This window comes from Erithacus rubecula (assembly GCF_903797595.1).
Source record: "Erithacus rubecula genome assembly, chromosome: 8".
NCBI classification, from domain to species: Eukaryota; Metazoa; Chordata; class Aves; order Passeriformes; family Muscicapidae; genus Erithacus; species Erithacus rubecula.
Window position 1 is genome coordinate 31207584 of NC_136659.1, and position 19863 is coordinate 31227446.

Consider the following 19863-nt stretch of genomic DNA (forward strand, 5'->3'; position numbering starts at 1 on the left):
GGTTTACATTTTTTTAAATTTTACTAATTTTCTACACAAATTATTTCTGTTGTTTGTTTAGTGTCCTTTTAGTGGTCTTTGGCAGTAACATGACTGCTGAATTTATTCTCTCTTGCACCCTCTTTCCTGTTAACTCTGCTTGAGGTAGCAGTTGGTTGACTGAAGCATAATAGGAATAATCTAAGTTAATGCTGGGGGCTCTAAACATTTCCTCAACAAATAAGCAACAATGTGTTGATAGCCTGTAAGTATTTTATAAGTGCAATTAAATCACAGTGATTGATTGGTCTGGGGTGAAAATCAGAATCATTTAGAACAGCAAATTCTTCACAGGGAAACCCTCACTAAATTAAGAAAACACACAAATGAACAACAAAAATAAACCATTTAAGGAGTTCTACCCCTATACCACGTTTTCCTCATTTTTCAGCCCTGTTTAGGAGGAGCAGCGTGATCAAAGTGAGACCTTTTGTTTCTTGAGAATGCATCTTTTCTGGTGTTATGTTGAGTGAAAACACACATTAGAGTTAGCTGATCTAAAAGTTTAGTTACTAAAAGCAGGGGAGGAAATTTATGTCCTTTTCATTTTATCTCACTTTTATCTCCCTTTGCCTGCTTCCAGGTTACAAAATCTTGCACTTTTGTAGCACTTGTTGGATTCCTCATAGAACACATTCAATTCACTAAATTGCTGGAAAATTACCTATTTTCTGCCAGGTTTTGTGCTGGTTCAGCACTGAATCAGCTCAACACAGAATCAGATGATTGCTACTGTCATTACAAGGGAAAGAGTGCAGGATGCAGCCAAGGTTGCAGCCTCCTCACTGGAGAGAAGTTGAAAACAGAAAGGTCTTGTATTTATGAGAATATCTAATATAAAACATGGAATTTAATGTAAAGTTTAGCATAGTGGTACTGACTCCACTAAATCACTAGGGTGCTGTGCCTGTGAAAAAAACCCTGCAATATCCATGTTGCCTGTTTCAGCTCTGTTTGACTAGTAGGTATTAATTTTTTGGCTTTTTTTTAACTACTAGATTCCTTTTTATATTTTTTATGTGTAAGTAATAGCTGTGTTTGTTTTGTTAATGTAAGTACATATACTCTTCAATGGCTCTGTTCTCTTGGGTATCCATTACCTCTGAATGTACTCTACTAATGTGATTAATTAGACAATTAACATTTCAGCACTAATTACTGGTAATTCTATAATCTGTCTAATTCCTACTAAAAATATTTTGAAGAACTGACACACATTCTGTGTTTTTAAAAAGATCATGAAGATAGTATTATTATTTTTAAGAAAATCTGGATGAACCCAGGATAGGCAAAGCTTCCTAAGAGGAAAACCACTTACCTCCCTCAGAGCAGATACACTTCAGTAGAATAACTTTATTTCTAGTCAAAAATGGCTTTGATTCAGATACATTTGATTACTATTACCATGTGGAACTACATTTAGAACCACAGCAAAGGCAGAAGAAATGTAGGACTGACTTTGTACACATGGCATAAAGGTTAGGCACTTGCACTAATCTGAGTTTGATGCCTGAGGCTATAAATTTTAGCAATTGCTTACTCAAAAAGTTCTAAGTGACAGTTTAAGTAATTCTAAACATAATGTTAACTGCAGCAAATGTATTCAGGAGAAAAAAACACATGACATGGAACTCAGGTGTCAACTGGATAATCAGTATGTACTGAAACTCATTTTCCTGCTTTTCACAAGACATGCAATTTTCTAAGACATTATTGTATATTTAGAATTGTAAATAAAAGCACTGAGAAAAATTCAACCAGAAATGAAAATACCACTCAATAACTCTTTTTCATATACTTTTATTTTACCTTGAACAGAAAATTTTGCAAACCATCAATTTCTGAGAATGGAGGGAAAAACCCTAGCATGTAACAGAGGAAGCTTTGGTTATAAGTGCCATTTCTACAGCAGAGTTAAGCTATTGTAAACCAAACATCTTGTAGTAAGGTAAAAATATCCAGCCAAACTTTTAAGAATAACAGCAACACCAAAAAACATTTACATATAAACAACAGAGAAATATCTTCTAAACTTTTAAGAGTCACTTTGCTACAATTCAAAGTGTTTAGTTCACATATCTATACATACAGACAGTCACTAAAACTTTTGTGAACCAACCACTTGTCCACAGGACCTGCCTAGACAGTTTGCCATCAATACAAAAGGTTTTTTTTATATAAATAAGTCAATTAAACTTCACAGAGACTAAAAGAAACAATATAAAATTCAAACTGTAAATAAATCTGTACATTATGGTCAGTCTTATTTGTCTGAAATCTTGCGCAACTTTAAAGTGTCTCTTTGTGAAATGATGGCAAGGAGCAGCGTTAGCTGGAATGGAAACTCGAAGACTCTGACTCTGTAGAAACAGAAGAATGTCCTGCACGTTTGCCTTTTGAAAGAATCTTGAGGCTTGATCCTCTGCTAACTGATGTCAAGGCATTTTGAGCTGATGTTTTGAACTTGGCACCCAGGAAGGCATACAGAATTGGATTCAGGCAGCAGTGGAAGAATGCCAGGGCTTCTGTAATGGAGATCCATTTGTGCACTATGGTGTCCAAGCTGCAGCGGTGCCTGATGACTCCCAGCAAGATGAAGGTGTCGATGCTGATGCCAATGTAATAGGGCAGCCAGCAGGCAAAGAAGGCGAGGATGAGGATAACCGTGGTCTTCAAGGCCTTGCGCTTCTGGTGGCCTTTGGAGTGAGACAGCTTGGATATGATAATACAGTAGCAAGTCAGAATTATTAGACCAGGCAAGACAAGTCCTACCAAGATATGCTGGAATCTGAAAGAGATCAGCCAGTTTTCATGAGGGTACATGCGATCACAGAAGTACTTCCCTTCTGATTCACTGGTACTGGCAAAGATTACATCGGGCACTGTCAGGAGCAAAGCTGGCAGCCACACGCCTACATACACCACCTTCTCAGCCAGCAGCTTTCGTGGGCGCTGGCTGTTGGTGGCGTGCACTATCGCCAGGTAACGATCTAAACTTATGAAGGCCAAAATCAAGACACTGCTATAGAGATTGACTGTGTAAATGACATGAACTGCCTTGCACAGAACATTCCCGAAGTACCAGCTTATGGCTGCATCCACAGACCAGAATGGCAAGGTGATGACAAAAAGGAGGTCAGCCACAGAGAGGTGCAGCCTGTATTTATCAGTCATGTTTCTTTGCTTCTTCTGGTAGCCCATAACTATAATAACCAATCCATTGCCAATTATTCCAGTTATGAAGATGATGGAGTAGATTATTGGCAAGAAGATCCGGTTGAAATCGGCATTCTCCTGCTGAAAGCATGGCTCTTCGTAGTCTCCATAGTCACCCGAACCAATCTCATCCGTGCCATTTTCAGAAAGTTCAATTAATAACCCAGAGGACAGCTAAAAAAAAGGGGAAAAAATAAAATTAAATATTAGTTCTTCTGCAAAAACTTACTCTATATGACAATATGTAAAGAATTGCTTGAACAGTCTCCACTGTCACAAATGGGCCAACATTTTGAAAACCAGATGGGAAAATACAATGTTTACATGCACATATATAATATACACAGTAAGTAAGAATAAGTTTGAAGAGTTCCTTTGTCTTTCTCTGAGGAGTAAGATCTTGCTAAGGGCAGGGCATGAAGGAGAAAAGAAAGATAATGGCTACTCCCAGAAATATCGTTTGTTCTGGACACTTCAATGCTCTTATCAGATGGACACTACCAATGGGAGAGCCCAGAAAGTGCCAGATGCGAGAGGTCTGTCCATACAGAGCATGACCTATCACATTTAACTCCTACAATAGAGAGCTATAAAAAAAATTACTTAGAAATGCTGCTGCTCCAAAGTCCCTTCTCATTAAGAGGATGGGGTCAAGGAGAAATAGAGAAGGTACCCTCGGCTGATGTAATAAAGGATAAATAATAGCAAGAATTCCCTGCTGAGAAGCAATTGACAGCTCCACACACTCAGCCAAGGAAAAAAAAACCCCGAAGCCCATAAAGAAAGAAAGAAAGCGAGAGGTGACCTTAGTCAGAGGAACTCAAACCCTGTGAAGGGTCACCACGATGGGCCACGTTCCCTGCCTTTGTTCGCCACCCTCTGCGGCTGCGGGGCAGGGGGTGAGCGCGGCAGGCGCGGGACTGCAGCCAGACGGACCAAGTGAGCATAAGCGGTGGAAAAGGGAAGCGAAATTCGGTGAGGGCATTGCGAGCGCGTCAGGAAACCACTAACGGTTTTGGGTACGGCGCTAAAAGCAATGGTGGCGGGAGAGTGCCATCTGGCTATGTGCAATTCCTCAGGTTTTCAAATTTTTCTTGTCGCGCCCCGTGTTCTATGGACCCCCGAGCTCCGCGCAGGGCGCGCCCGACAGACCCGCAGCGCTTCACACGCGGAGGCACCGGCTCCACGCGGGCGTTAACTGCGGCCCTAAAGTTGGAACTTGACAGAGATCTGCTTTTTGCTCCTAACTGCTCTCCAACCCGAGGCAGAGGAGCTGCCTCCGGAAGAGTGAGACGGCGCCTCGTTTCGCCCGGGGAGCGGGCGGGACGGCCGGGCGCTGCCGCGGCTCCCAGTCCCGCCGGCAGCCCGAGGAATGGGCGCGCACCGGGGCAAAGGGTGCCTCCATTCCCTGGAGTCAGACCGCTCCAAACTTCCTCGCCTCTTCCCCTCTCATCACTCCCGTACCCCGTACCGCTAATTGCTCTGCCGGCGTTTTGCACTCTACAAAGGTGCCACATGTCACTTGAACTGACGGCCGAGCATCAGAGCCCCAGAGGAGTAGAGTCCTGCAGCTGGAATTTGCAGCGGCTGCAGCTGTGCCAAGGTCCGAAGCGCTGCAGGCAGAGGCAGCAGCGGCCGGGGCTCGGAGGGGAGCCCTGCCCGTTCGCGCCCCGCACACCCCTCCGCTGTCCCGACCCCCGCCGCCCGCAGCCTCGCCGAGGGCACCTTTGTTTGAAAACAGCGCGCACATGGGCGGCCGGCCGCGCTCCCGGCACTTACATCCAGGCTGTCGAGGCTGCTGTCCATGCTCAGAGCCATCGGACGGCTCCGCGCTCCCAGGCTGTTGCCGCTGCTGCAATGACACTACTCGCTGCTCCTCCAGACACGCCCCAGCTCTTCAGGCGGGACGCGCTTTTATTCATCCCGGGCTGCCCCCCCGCCCCCGGGGCAGCCGCGTCTGGCTCCTCCCCGGTGTCGCCGCGCTCCCGGGCTCCGGGCGGGCGCCTCGGGCCGCTCTTTGTCTGCCGCCCCGGGCATGGGAATTGCACTTGCCCGGCGCGCCCGCGGGGACCACGCTCCTCACGGAGGCATTTGCCCCCCTCTGATTGATGTGTTCATACAAGCGGGCTTTTGAATTTCCCCTCAAGAACATTCTTTGAAGTGTTTTGTAGAGCCCTGTGTTGTCATGGGTACTCCAGGCGGGCTCCGAATCAAGTCACTGGTCCAGGAGTCGTGTGGAGGGGGAAGAGCAGGGGTCCTGTATACCATTCAAAATACTGGCAACTCTGTCCTCAAAGTTGTCTCTTCCCCCCTGCTGAGGATAGGCAGGAAGCAAGGGCTGGTCCCTGCTGAGGGATGAGAAGTTCTACAAACCTTTCATGGGCTGCAAAGTGAGTGGGTTGCAGGTTACCCTCTGAGCTCCTCTGGCAAGTGTGAATTTGGGTGAGAAGCTGGATGTTGATCTGTTTCAGGTATGTGGATAATATTAAAAAAATCCAAAACCGAAACAAATAGCCCCGAAAACGAAAATCACACAAACAAACAAAACCCAAAATACTCCACGACAACAAAAAAAACCACACACAACCCCTCCCAAAACAAACAAACAAACAAACAAAAAATCACACACATGAACACACGCACTCATACACATAGACACACGCACACGCAACCCACCAACCCCCCCCCCCCAAAACCCAACAAATAAACCCCCAAGCCCTGAAATTATGTATGTAGAATATACATAGCAATCATAGGATAGGTGTGCAAGAGAAAATCAACCCCAATATAGAGACAAACAAAACAGTTATCTCTGGGGTCTCAGTACTGTTACTATTCATACAGGCAATTAATTTCCAGAAAAGATTTTGATTAGCATAGTGTGTCATGTGTGTGTCCCCTCAATTTCACAACTCACAACAAAAAGTTATAGTGAGTAACTATATTGGGAATAATTTGTTCAGTTGTATAGATTTACACTTTACACTTGATTTTTGTAGTGGAAAGAAGAAGAAGGGAGAAAATATCCTTTATGCAATAACAATGTGCTTAAATTACCCCGCTAGCCTCAAGGGATGATAAAAGTGAAAGTTTGACCAAAATTTTATTCTAAATTACCCTTATTATCAGTTTACATGCTTCGAGTTAGTTAAAACACCAGTTTCAAATGTGGATATTATTTTCAAGTATTTGACAAGAGTTACTATCTTACTCTTCCTGTAACAGTCTAGAACACTTTCTCACACCCTACAGTGAGTATGAACTTGGTTATGATTAATAACCAAATAATGTTTATCTTTAAAACATGGTATATAAGGCATGACCTATAATGTGATTGTGTGCTTTAGCTGCACTGTAATTTGATTGTAATTATTATTTTGTTAGCTGATCTGGAATATCACATACAAGTTGCATTAAAAGTAAACTGTAATTTATTATTATTCAGGAATTACCAGTCTTCAGAAAATTCAGTATCTACTTTGTGTTTATATCCAGAAAAATCCGAGGGATACCATGCTAGAATTCTATAGAAATAAAAGATCTTCTCCTGAGTCTCCATATTTAGATGCTATCCCTAAGTTTATGATACCCTAAATCTTCTTTGCAAACAAATGTGACAAAATTGTTATTATTTCTATTCATTCCTTATTTTCCATGGAATCTGTGCTATATTCACTACTTTTTGGACACACAAATAGGGAAACGCTTTCCCCCAAGTCATCACAGAATGTGCAGCACAACATTAGATGACCAGGAAGATAAATGAGCAGATGAGAGATTTTTATATACAAATTAGTAGAATCATATCTAAATAATCATCTTTTTCACTTATGGGGGATGCCCAGCTCATAGCACCATCAATTGCCATGCACTTTGCAGCAGGGATATGGTGCTGGAAAGGCTCTCCAGCCTGCTAAATATGCAAACCTGAGAAGCAGATTTTCAGATATATGCATATTGAACTGGCTCTAAAAAACTAATCAGGAAGGCAGCTGCACACAGGGGAGGTGAGCTTTAAGGGAAGATTGGCTTCTGCCTGGTCAGAAATTCATATAGGTGACAGATGTGTTTTTTGGAGAAGTATTCTCATCTTGGAGGGGCATAGATGATTATACATTACTGCTTCTTCAAGTATGCAGTGCAGGACATTAAAATATGCTCATAGTGTAGGTAACTTGTGGCAATGGCTGCAGATGAGCAAAAGGTATATAATGATATCATAACAGAACAGAACATATAATACAAGTATGTGAGGTCTAGAACTGTTGGACAAGTTTGCAAGTTGCTTTTTATTGGGGTGGATAGCAGGGGGTGCATTGGCATGTGGGGAGGGATGCACAGAACTCTGAATGTAGTTACAGCCCAAGCAGACAAATGCTCCCTCCGCTTCATTTTAGTGTACAGATAGACCTGTAACAGCAAAATATATGTTGTAGGAATGGATTATGTTAATTAGTGGGACATGGGACAATCACTCATTGTGATTTGTGTTCTTTGTGTTCATGGATAGCCTAAGAAATTCGGAACCAAAGAATGGCTCCCTGAATTAGCCCTGAAGCATGGTAGTGCTGAGTGAAGGGAAATTTGGGCATGATACCGATCTGATGAGATGTTACTGAGGCTTGTTTGGATGAAGGTCCTCTAAAACTGTCATTCACACTGCTGCTTTGTTATCTATGATCTCTTTTGTTTCCCCTATCAGAAAATCCATGTGAAAACTTCCTTTGGTGCACAGAGGACCATCCAGGGCAAGTTAATGATTTCCAAAGTGATAAAAGAAGGGAGCTGTTTCTGCACAGCATGTAATTCTGAGTCAGCTACAAATCTTCTTGAGACAGAGGTAGCAAATAGCAATTTCCAAGCTTATGTTTTGCATTACGTGTTTTCCTGGTCACAAAATTACTGTGAAAATCAGACCCTTCCTAACCCACCTAATACATGTTTTTATTACTGAAAACATACCTTCTAAGAGTCAAAATCCTATGTGTTCTTACCCTGTTATACTAAAGAGTACAATTCCTCAGGTTGTGAATCATTAACTATTTTTCATCTGAAAAGAGATGTAAGTGATGGTCATGTAAGAGCAAAGCAGTTGCTAACAGACCTTTCTAATGGTAAAAATACTCTTTTGATTTAGCATCCACAAAAGTAGAAAAATAAGTTGCATTTTATTTAACCATGACCCTATGGTAAATTATTTACTTAATCTGAAGGCTTCACAAATGCTTTTAACAAAGTAAACTTATAGCTAATAAAACTTTGATGGACCATTTCCTGTGAGCAACACTTAACACAGAGGAGGTATGATCCTTGGATTATGTAATGTATAAATACCACTGTGTATTAGTTACAGTGGTGCATGTATAAATTCTGTTATTTTTGTGGCATTAATACTTTCAGGACACATAGAAGATTGTATCATAAAAACACACAACTACCAGTATGGCTGAAATGACTGTACTGTATAGTAGGAATCGAATAATTTTCAAGTATTCACTGATTTTCTCTGTGCATGTCAATTCCTGTACTGAAAGGCTACTGAAAGTGTCATCTGAAAAATTAGCAGAAAATGTGCTCAGGATTACATGCAAGACATCAACTTTGAGTAGTGGATTATTCTGTTCTAAAAGGTATTCCAGGGAACTGATGCTGTGGATTAACTGCTAGATGAAAAACAGTTTCCTGATAAAACTCAGAAGTTTATTACAATACACTGGATTGACCTAATGACAAATGGGTCTTCAAGTGGCCTGAAGTTGTATACATAGAGAGGAAAAGGATATACTCTCCCTTTTCCATCTGATCTTTCTGTTGAAGTGGGAAAGGTATCAATCTTACGCCTGTTAGAATGGTTACAAGCGGTTTGCTGGGGTTGGGTTTCACTTAATGGCTTTCTTTGCTCTTGGTTCTCAAAGCTGCCTTTCTCCATTTCTTCCTGCCTGTGCTGCAGTGGAAAAAGCCTACCAACTGTTACCCTGATCTTGGAAGGAAAGTGCCCCGTTTATGGGCAGGGTGCCACCTACACTTACTAATTTGAAAGCACCAAGACAAAATAAAACCTGTGGAGGAGCAGGACATACCTTTCAATTAGTAGCATGTTACATTGAAACAGAAATAAGTCCCTGTAAGAAAGAAATGATATTTGAATATCAAAACAAAATTATAGGAAAACCCTTAACATCAGTATAAGGTAACAAAAGTGTTGTCAGCCCAAACTCCAGATTTCTTTATGTTTTCTTCCTTTTAACAAGGACAATTTATTTTGTTTCCTTTAAGTATTTCCACAAGATCAATATGTCTAAAGTCAGCACAGAAAAGTCATCAGGAAAACAAAAAGTGCTATCTTCTAAAAAGAGTCATAGTGGCTCTTGTGTTTTAATCCCACCTCCATCTGTGGCTTGCAGCAAATCACTTAACCCTCTGACTGTGTTCAGCCAACTGTAAAATGGGGATAACAATACCTACTTACCTACCTCAGAGGAGACTTGTAGGGATTAATTGGTTGATGTTTGCAAGGCACTTTGAAGACAGAAAGTGCTTAATTTAGAGCCTGTTGAAATTATTGGTGACACTGATCAGCTAGAATTCAAAGGGGACCAAACTCATTAAGGTTCTGATCTTCCTCCATTTGGCTGTGTTTATGGGTTAGCAAATCTCACTGCATGTGGACAGTTTATTGTTTGTTTGGAAGCAGAGTAGACTAAAAAGATGCTTTGAACAACTTTCTTAATCCTTTTAAAAAACATGTCTTCATTTGCATATTGCTGGAACTGAAGGGTTTATCTTTGATGATTCTATAGCAGAACACTTCTGGAGACATGTTGAAGTGGTTTGTTTTTCCAGAACTGTGGTCAGTTCAAAATTATGAAAACGACGTAAAGCCTCCCTAATAATGTCATCAGTAGTTTCTTTCCTAAAAGCAGACAGAGTTTTGGCTTTCAGAGCATTTAGATAGATTTCTGTTTAGCTATGAGATGTGTTTCTTATAATGTTCTTTTATGCTGTAAAGTTCCATTAGAAACTTGCTCCAGTTCAGTTTGGATTACTAAGGGTAGGATTTGTTTCTGGGTATCTATGCTAAGAGCATACTACATCTTAAGAGAATATGGATAAACTAGAAAACATGTCCAGCTATTCATGCATACATGAATATTTGTCAAATGTCATTTTTTCTTTTATATAGCTTCAGAAGCACAATTGTATCTGGGACTGTCCATTGCTGCTACTACCTGTGAGAACAGGACTCAGCTAATTGGAGACGAAGAAACTAAATAGGTCCCTGAGCAGCTTAGTCTAGCTTGGAATCTGCAGGTTCCTTCCAACTTGAATTATTCTATGACTGAAAATGCCTCCATCAGACCATGTCCTCATGCCTCTGCTACAGGCAGTGCCCACAGTTATCTGGATCAAAACAAATCCCTTTATGTTTAATTACATTAAACCCATTTGCTCAACACAATGGAAATGGCATTTTGATGTTGAGTTTCCGCCCTGACAGTTTTTGATCAATCTTTTGTTGAAATGGTGTCTGTGGAATTGTGTGCTTGGGATGTAGTAAGGTATGCTAGCATGTGCCATGTTTTCTTTATAATTTTCACACATTTCTTCTACTTCTTTTCTTTAGATGCCATAGTAGGCATTTATTTTCCACATGTTGTGAGCTTCTGAGCTTGTTGAAATAATTTACTTGCCTCATTTGCCCACTTGCCTGCAGAGTGGCACTGAAAGCAGAGCAAGAGCAACCACTCTTCCTGTTTAGCTCAGTTTGGCATCTGAAGCTCACAAATGCTTTAGTTTTATTGCATCAGCTCTGAAATAAAGTCTGTACATACAAGTGCTAAATGTCAACTCAGATGTTTGTTTTAGAATCCAGGATTTCTGCTTGTTCAGCAAGTAGGAAGGTTGCCCAAATTTAGTGGTGTGTATTAGTTTCTTTCTTTTGGGTCTCTCCTCCCACTATTTCCCTGAAAATTCACTTTAGAATTCCAAAATTCCAAATGCCTTTTTTTCCCTTAGTATTAGAAACCATCTTTACCATATGCAAATGAGATATGTGCAAGAGTGAGACTGAGGTTACATTTTTGAGTCAGTCTTTCCTACTTAGGTAATAGTAGCTCAGTAACTGCGATGTCTGTTGAAACATGACCAAACATTTCTAAAACAATCAAAAAATCTCCATTTGATGATCGCAAATTTTTGGTTCTGCATCCAAGCCCTCTATATACAGTTCTTGGAAAAATACCATGAGTAAATACCCATATACAGCCTATTCTATCCATTTATTTATAGCCAAATACAAGGATGTAGATGGAGAGCTGTAGGAATATTTATAGCAGGTATATTCCTTTCTCTCTTCATTAATTGCCAGTGAAATGAACATGATATCACACACTCCATATTTCAAACTGATTTGTAATAAATAGCGATATTTGTTCTTGCTGGTTTGAAAATTTAGCAGGTAGGGCTTGAGGCCTAAACTTTGTAAATAATCACTAAAATCACATAGTAGGATTTCTTCTCAGTCATTAGGTGACCAACCTTTTGAAAGGAAGAGAAGTGCCTGAAGAAGTTATTTCATGTTGTACCACTTTTTCTTGTTTGATGGGAGGTAAATCCTATTTTCAGGGTATATCTTACCACATGGCACATGACACTGAGGAGCTGATCTCTTACAACTGAACTTGCTAAACTTTGGTCTTGCTGGTTTAGATTAATTTTTAGCAAGTGGAACAGGCAATTTTAGACAAACTTAATGCTGTACCAGGCATCATCCACATGATTTCCATAATGGGTGGAGCAAAGACTATACAGACATCATGGTGTTTGCTCTGGCTGATTCTAGATAAGAGTGACAGCATGCTAGTGCCTGATCCAGGTCAGATCCATAGGGAATTGGGGATTCAGCAACAAAATGAGAAACCATGGAGCCCTCATCTCTACAAGAGAAGTTGAGGCAGAGTCCTTAAGGAGCATGAAGAGTAGAAGATGAGCACCCTAGAAAATAAAGGACATTTAAAAAGTCTTCCTGCCTTTTCCTTTTGCACAAAGAGAACTGCATTTGGCTGGTACATGGACCTTAAGGTGAAATTGCTCTGTTCCTCCCTGCCAGGGAAGGGAGAAATGTCCACCTAAACTCAGATCAGTTCTTTTTCCATTGTCTTACCAGACTACTGCACACATCACAGAAGCATCTAGAAGCTGAGTTGTCATTATTAGATTTGGTCATGTGTTGTTCACGGTTCAGTATGCCTAGTTATGCATCAGGATACATAGAAAACATCTTCCCCAAACCTGCATATGAACAGGGAACAGCTGAGTGTCAGTGGAGAAGAGAAAGCACCATCCAAACAAAGTGTTGCTGTGTTTAGGTTTTTCATCACCCCCAAGGTGATGAAACACCTGAACACAAGAAGAGGGAGTAGGAGCTCCAGTACTCAAGTGTTGGTTCCAATTGAGATTAATTTGCTTCAAACCTTTTCCATTTAAAACTGTAGTCTACAATCCTGTTTCTTCATTCGTGAGTGAAGTACAACTGAACATGGGAAGAAAAATTTTAGCTCTAAATACTCAGTTTATAGATTAATTTGCTATTCTAGGAATTTGCTATTATTTTAAGCAGATAGTTCTATATTTCTGAGGTTATTTTTCAGTAGTGAGTGAATATTGTTAAAAACATACAAGAGAGGAATTCTAAAAATACTCCTAGGTTACAGTCTGTGTTCAGGACACACTGTACCAAATAATGTTCGATATTTTTTTTTTTTTTTTCTTTTTTTTTTTTTTTTTTTTTACGTATAAAAACAGGAAGAAGTCTTGCTTCTTCTGAGGACCCTGACAAATGTTTCTACCTGGCTCTTTCTAGAAAGATCTCTTCAAGTGCCAAGCAGGGGTCACTGTAACCATGGATACTTATACTCCATTTTCCCCTGGTTTTCTGTGAAAAACTTGGTAGGATGCCCAGTTTAAACCACATTTTGAGTTAGGTAATCATAGGCTCAGTCTGCTCTTATGCATTGTGGTTTTAAGTTTTCAACGGTTTCTCTGTGGTTTGAAAGCTCTGTTTTTTATTCCCGCTTCTTTTCTAAGCAATGAAGATGTTAAAGCAAAGTTACTTGATAACACTTATTCCACCAAAATAATATCTTTTGGGAAGGTTTGATTGCTGTGTGGTTTAAAACTGAAAACCACTCAGAAATCACTTAAGTATCATATTCAATGTCAAATATCTAACATTTTAAAGAGACTGTTCAATTTCTGGAATTGGTCAACATGCACCTAGAATTAAGAGAGACCTGATCTGTTTTGAACATGTGTCTTACAAGTCATGAAAAGGACTGTGTTAAGCCTTGAAATTAAGTTAGCTTTAAATAAATCTGTCAAAACTAGGACTACTGACTGCAAATGCACAGCCTACATTTGAAAAGAATAACATAGGTTGCTATTGCTTTAGTTGTTTTACTGGAGTGTAAAGCTTTAGAACAACCTGTGGTGAGAAGAATATTTAAAAATGTGGAAATAAATGGAAAATAGAGTGAAAAGAAAGTTGAATTTATAAAGGTGTATTGTAGCAGGACTACTTAATAGCTTTTATTGATAATCACTTCCTTAGGTAAATGAGATACAGTAGGTTCCACTTGTCTGGACCTTAGTAAAGCATTTCATAGGATGCTCTTCAAGTGCTGAAAATTCATTGAGCTAGACTCTGAGAGTTAATACAATGTATGTATTATGAAGGAAGACATTTATAAAACAAAATAACAGTGATGACACTGAAAGGGAACCAGGCAAACTCTTCAAGGTTCATGGGTGGAACAATGGTTACTTTATAGCTTTAGAACAAAAAGTTGACTCCTGAAATCCACTGGTAGTGGAAGATGAGGTGCCACTGCTGAAATTGGGATATCCTCTGACCTGACAGAAGTGGCAACACACAGAGAGAACAGCCACTTTCAGGATGAGTCTGAATTTCTCCTGTACATCGGGGAAAGCTGCATTGTTCATTGAATGCATCAAGTATGAACATACTAAAGGGAGAAAGAAGTACTAAGGGGAGAAACTGCTGTTGCTGCCAAACAGAGCACTGAAAAGGTGATTTCAGAAATATTTTTTACAATTCCTAACAAGAAAAATGAATTCAAATGGAATAGGTGCAGAGAAGGGTGATTGGGGTGAAGTGTAGAATGGAGAGCTGCTCCTGCAAGAACAGTCTGAAAGAGCTTCTTTTCATCAGTTTACAAAAGGGATGTTGAAAGGGACAATGGAGCAAGGTAGTAGACATCCACTGGAAAAGAAAACAAATACTGGATGCAGTATGGCACACAGCTGACTGGATGTGTGAATACACACTGTGAAAATATGAACAAGTTGTTAGCTGTCAGAGGAATGAGCTTTAGGAACAGTTTCCCCATGAAAGAGGATTTTAAACAATTGCCTGCTTTGTCACATTTGTTGGGCTTGTTAACCCTAGATCAGTCCCATTATCCTAAGTTCTGATCTGAAATTGTGTTCCTTTGGTAGCTACAATGTCTATGAAATTTAAAATATCACATATCTGATGATTACAATATATAGTCATTTGTATAACTTTAATACTATGCATTTTTGCTGGATTCAAAAGTTTGTGTTTCTTTCTTTTGGGTCTCAAGAGCTATTAGGGTAGCAAGGTCTATGTGTGATGCAAAGATCTGCTGAGAAGGTACCCTTCTAAAAGAGGCCCCTAAAGACAAAGTAGTATTGAATAGTTTGTAAAATCCTGATCTTGTTCTAAGGAAAAGGAATTTTCAGCCACAAATGTGAGATTTTAGTATCCAGGCTATGCCAGGGTTGGTGTGCAAATCTCTGTTGACCAATACAACAATAACTGCTCGTGTCAAGTGTATTTGTACCTTGAAAACACTTATCTTAGAGTAAAATCAGTCATGTTCTGTACTGCTGCTTATCACAAGAACTGAATCAGAGTCATTGATTTAGTAGTTTCTGACTGATTGTGTGAGAAATGCTCTTGTAGAGAAGATTCCAGAAAGGCAAATGTTAGTCTTTGAATAGAAGTCAAACACAATTCAAATCTTATGAACAAAGGGACAGAAGAACCTTTCCATCATCTGTCTGACTGCCAGTGGAAGGTGGTTTCCTCTAGGAAAGGTAGAAATCAAAGGCAAGAAGAGGCAAGTAAAAGCAAAATGTAAACATGCAGAGCTAGAATCTGGAGGTCAGGAGGAGGTCAGTGCCTGCTATGGTAAAACTAAGGTTTAATTGTGTTAGACTTTGATTTTTAAATTAGTACCCCACTAAGGAAAAGGCTGCACTCTAAACAGCAAATACTTTGGGTGCATTATGTTAGATATTAAGAAATACAACCACAATTAAAAATCCATTATAAAGTTGTTTTTTGAAAAATTATTGTAGCTTGGATGCTACCGGAATGTATCTTTAAATTTTAAATACTCTGTAGAATTTGAATGCTCATTTGTGTCTGTTCTTATAAATTGGATGTACACAATGAAATAGAAGTAATGTAATAAAGAACAACAGCTTGTCTCTACTTCTAGATAATATCCAGTTGAATGCAAAGCAAAACTTGTGCAGCTTCTTACATCCCAGTCAGGGACAGATGGACAAGAAATGCCAGTGAGTGTTTAACTGGCCTCATGCCCAGTCTTTAATGCAAAGTCCCTGAAAAGGCTCTTAGTTCTGGGTAACAAAACACTGGCAAGTCTGCCTGTGATTCTTTGTAATATACTTGACATGGAAACCATTTCCCATACAGGTAAATTCCATCTCAGAGAGATAACGTGTGAGCAGGGACCACGAAATAAAAACCAAAAGACAGTAAACTTCATGGTAAGAGATAAAAGAAAAACATGTGAAAATAATACTCTATATACAATGTAGTATGTGTACACTCATCCCAGAACAGCTTGTCCAACACAAAATGTCATCCATGAAAGAAGAGAAAGAGGAATATCAGCTCAATAATTTACTTGCAAGTGCTGATGTCAGAGCTGTAATCTCCTTAGAAGCCAGACTGACTTCTGCATCAGCTTTTCACAACTAACATGAAAGGAAAGCTGGGAAAGGAGTGTGGATCCAGGCTGTTGTTCCCAAGATGGAGAAATCACCTTGATGGCAACAGCTTTTTGTTGTGGAATGAGGGCTGCTTCAGGTTAAACAGTGAAGAGAGTGAGGACAGCAAAGAGGAAAGATGAACAATAAGTTCAGAAGAAGCAAATAAATAGGAACAGAGTAGGATCATTGAAGGACAACAACATGAAAAGATGGTGACAGATGAAGTTGATCGTCCTTCTTTTTTATTTTTGGTTGTCACAAAACCATAGAAAAGCAACCTTATCCTGGTGCATGAGACAAGGTGAAGATTTCTCAGTCAAGGAGCAGGTCTGTTTGAATTGCTGCAGGCTGAGCAGAATGACAAATGAAAATGGAGACAAAAACGGGGGCCTTAGGGGAAATTTGTCCTAGCTCAGTACGGACAGGGATAGTACCAGAGTCATACAGACTTATTTATCATCCAAGAAAAAAAGACAAGGGGAACTAGAGAAAATAATGGCCTTGCTTACACTTTATTTCTTTGAGAAATACTTTAAATACAAATAGGCAGACACAAAGTTCTTTAATAATACATGTTGGTGCCTTTGTGCTTGTATCTGCTTTAAAAAGAAAGAAATGCAGTGTGTGTGGAAGTGTAAGACAGGCAGCTTTCAAGACAAGTAAACCTATTCTATTCCTAGAGCTAGGAGAGCACAACCAGTAGAAGTCAATTATCAATGATGTTATCATTTCCACCTCTTACTGTTAAATAGCAAATCTCTTTATCTGTTTGTCAACCATGTTATTACTAAAGCATTTAAAATGTATCTTTATATTTATCAAATACCAGTTTTCATTCTACTACTGTTAAACAGGAAACCTTTGTGAATTATTCCTGTGATTTCTTGCTTGATATGGAAGAACACGTGCACACATTCCCTGCCCTTTGCACTGTGCAGTGGTGTGGGGGGACCAAGTCTCCTTTTAGCTGTAACTGGGGACAACTTGTAGCTTGTTTTCCTCTGAACCACATGACAAAGGACCAAAATAATCACCACAACAACTCACAAAATAGCATTTTATCTGCCCTGATTGCAGGATTTCCATAGATAGAGGGCTTTATTTTTTGCAGAGTAGTGCTATAATAGCCCCGAGAGTCCCACCAGTTTCACTGCTAACCATGCGGACCTACCTACAGAGTAAAAAGAGTTTCTTTAGTTCTTTCCTTGCAATTGTCAATGGAGTGTCACTCAGGTCGAAGTGTAAGATGGGGCCACTTGTCCATTAGGAAGTGGAATGAAACCACTAATTCATTTTATGTAGACTACAAACCAGCTGCCAGACAGCAATAATTTTCAGTCAGAGCTGACCTGGGATAGATATAACAAGTGACCTAGAAATGAAAAGCTGGATAGGCAACTGCAAATCCCCTGAGTTGTTTGAAAAGGCATGCCTCTAAAAGATTGAGAAATGTATAATTTAGTAAGGGACAGACAGTGTGTTTTAATTAATATGCTTGTATTTTTCTAGGTTGGATTTTCTTTTCCAGTTTACTTGATACTGTAATTTATGTCAGTAAAGAATGGGTATAAAATGTTATTTCCTAAGAATAGTTACATTTTGTATCAACTTTACATGTAATTAAATTAACCCATGAATAGGAAAGTAGTACAGAATCAAATTCCTGCAGGGCAGATTTGCATTTATGAAAATGAATGACAATGCCGTGAGTAAATGCACTGCATTTTGAAATCACTAAAGTATTTCTTTGGTTGTCCCTGTCAGGGGAGATGCCCAGAAATGAGTAATGAGACTCTTCAGGGCAGGGGCCTTGGCAAAAAAAAGCTGACACTGTTAGTTCTGAACAAACATGAATAACAGGGGGGCAAATTATAAAATAATGAATGGCCTAGAGAAAACAGAGGAGGAGCTCATTGTCTTCTAATTTTACAAGACTAAAATAAGGGGACAGTCAATGAACTTAATATAGATGTGACCTATTGCTCTTTGGCTGAGGAAGTCACACAGCTGGGGTGCCTGAGAGCCAGTGGCAGAGGGAGGTCACTGCCCTGGTGTGTTGGGAGCACTGCTGTGATTTTCAGAATGCTGAACCTGGAAGTGGACAGATTCCAGAGAGGAGGAGATGCTTATTAAAATACTGGATATATCCAGAGCCATTCCAATTTGTAATACCTGCTCCCACAGTAATAAGTTTCAGGCAGATAAAGGGTAGATGGCTATTCACTTTTTTTACCTAGTAGGGTTAATCTTGTGACATTTTAGTTCCCTAAACTGGTTCATTGTGGAATTGGAGCCCATACAAGGGAAATGGTGGGATTGTTTACTAGGATCTAGACTGACATTAGTGGGGCAAGCCATTAGATCTTCTTACCACTAATGTGAAAATGCATTTTGAGAGATCCATGGAAAATATAATGGCTGGCATGAGGGCAAAAAGGAAAACATTTATCAGCTGGCTTGGGGGAGGGTGGTTGCATTTTCTCCTGCTGGCCACTGACAAATGAAGGTAATATGTGCTAGGGCCTAATGCAGTGTAGAAATTCCCATATTTCTATTGACATAAACCACAACATTTTAATTTACCTTGAGAGAAGCTACACTCCAGTCCTTGCTACATAGAACTTGTCAGTTAAGGCTCCAGGGTTTTGATAATGACTCTACTTTTCATTGCTGGATGACTCCAGGCAAACCATTTCCCTGCCACTGCAGCAGCTTAATGCTTTCTGAAAGGAAGATAACACATTGTGTACTGGATCCCAAGAAAACCTTGAATGCTAGATGATCTCATAGCATGTTGGCTGGGTTAGGAAACATGAACGAGAAAATGTTTAGTTAGTTAGGCTTTTGGGGTTTTTAGGAGGAAGAAAACCCAAAAGCAACCAAAAAGCCAACCAAATTTGGGGTTGATCTGTTGGTAAAGATGACCTCAAATTACCTTGCATTGACTGTGGCAATAACTGTGCCTAAGAAGAGGGGACACTACAGGTGTGTCCTGCCTGTCACAGTCACAAAGTCACCTTATGGCACCTCAGTTTACTAGAAGGCATTACTCCCCAAAGGCTGTCCATGACACCTTTCACCTCTGCAAAATCAAGGTGATTTATTTTCTTAATCTATTTTTGTCATGGTACTATTCTACTCATTTTCTGAAACTCCAAGATCTACAAAATATTTTGTTTTTACTTTCAGCCAGCAAGAAACTTTTAGCCATATTTTGGGCTGTTTGATGGAAATACTGAGCTTTGCAGTTTTCCCCATAGATGGTGAGGTTGCTGACCTCTATTGAAAGAGTTTGTGGGATAGATGCTAAGCCATTTTTGTCTTCTGCACAGCTAAATTTTGCTCTTGATGTTGACAGTTCCATCGTTTCAGTAGGATGGAGCTGTCATCAAGGGAAGTTGAGATCACACAGCATGAAATGGTCCCTCATTTAAATGACACTGAAGGAGAGCTTGGGCATAGAGGACAAATAATTTAACCTAACTGAATGTCCTGATGAGAGGAATGGGGAAGACTGAAAATGCAGATGATGATGGACTTCCA

At 39.9% G+C, this 19863-nt stretch overlaps 2 protein-coding genes across 3 annotated transcripts in view; one reads left to right on the plus strand and one right to left on the minus strand.

Annotated features, from left to right (window-relative positions):
* THSD7B (thrombospondin type 1 domain containing 7B) overlaps positions 1-19863 on the plus strand; it is a 484878-nt gene that overhangs the window by 39121 nt on the left and 425894 nt on the right. The gene's annotated exons all lie outside the window — the stretch shown is intronic.
* Positions 1826-5179, minus strand: CXCR4 (C-X-C motif chemokine receptor 4). Its single transcript, XM_079310464.1, has 2 exons — positions 5035-5179; positions 1826-3429 (listed from the first exon to the last, which is right to left on the minus strand). The coding sequence occupies exons 1-2, from the start codon at positions 5071-5073 to the stop codon at positions 2368-2370; spliced, it is 1101 nt and encodes a 366-aa protein (XP_079166590.1). The 5' UTR covers positions 5074-5179; the 3' UTR covers positions 1826-2367.

What these genes read in the sequence shown, in the direction of transcription:
- CXCR4 (XM_079310464.1), bottom strand. Translation starts at nt 5,073, where the DNA reads ATGGCTCTGAGCATGGACAGCAGCCTCGACAGCCTGGAT. An exon ending in GCAGCCTCGACAGCCTGGAT is followed by an intron (nt 3,430 to 5,034) that starts GTAAGTGCCGGG and finishes CCTTTTTTTTAG; the next exon opens with CTGTCCTCTGGGTTATTAAT.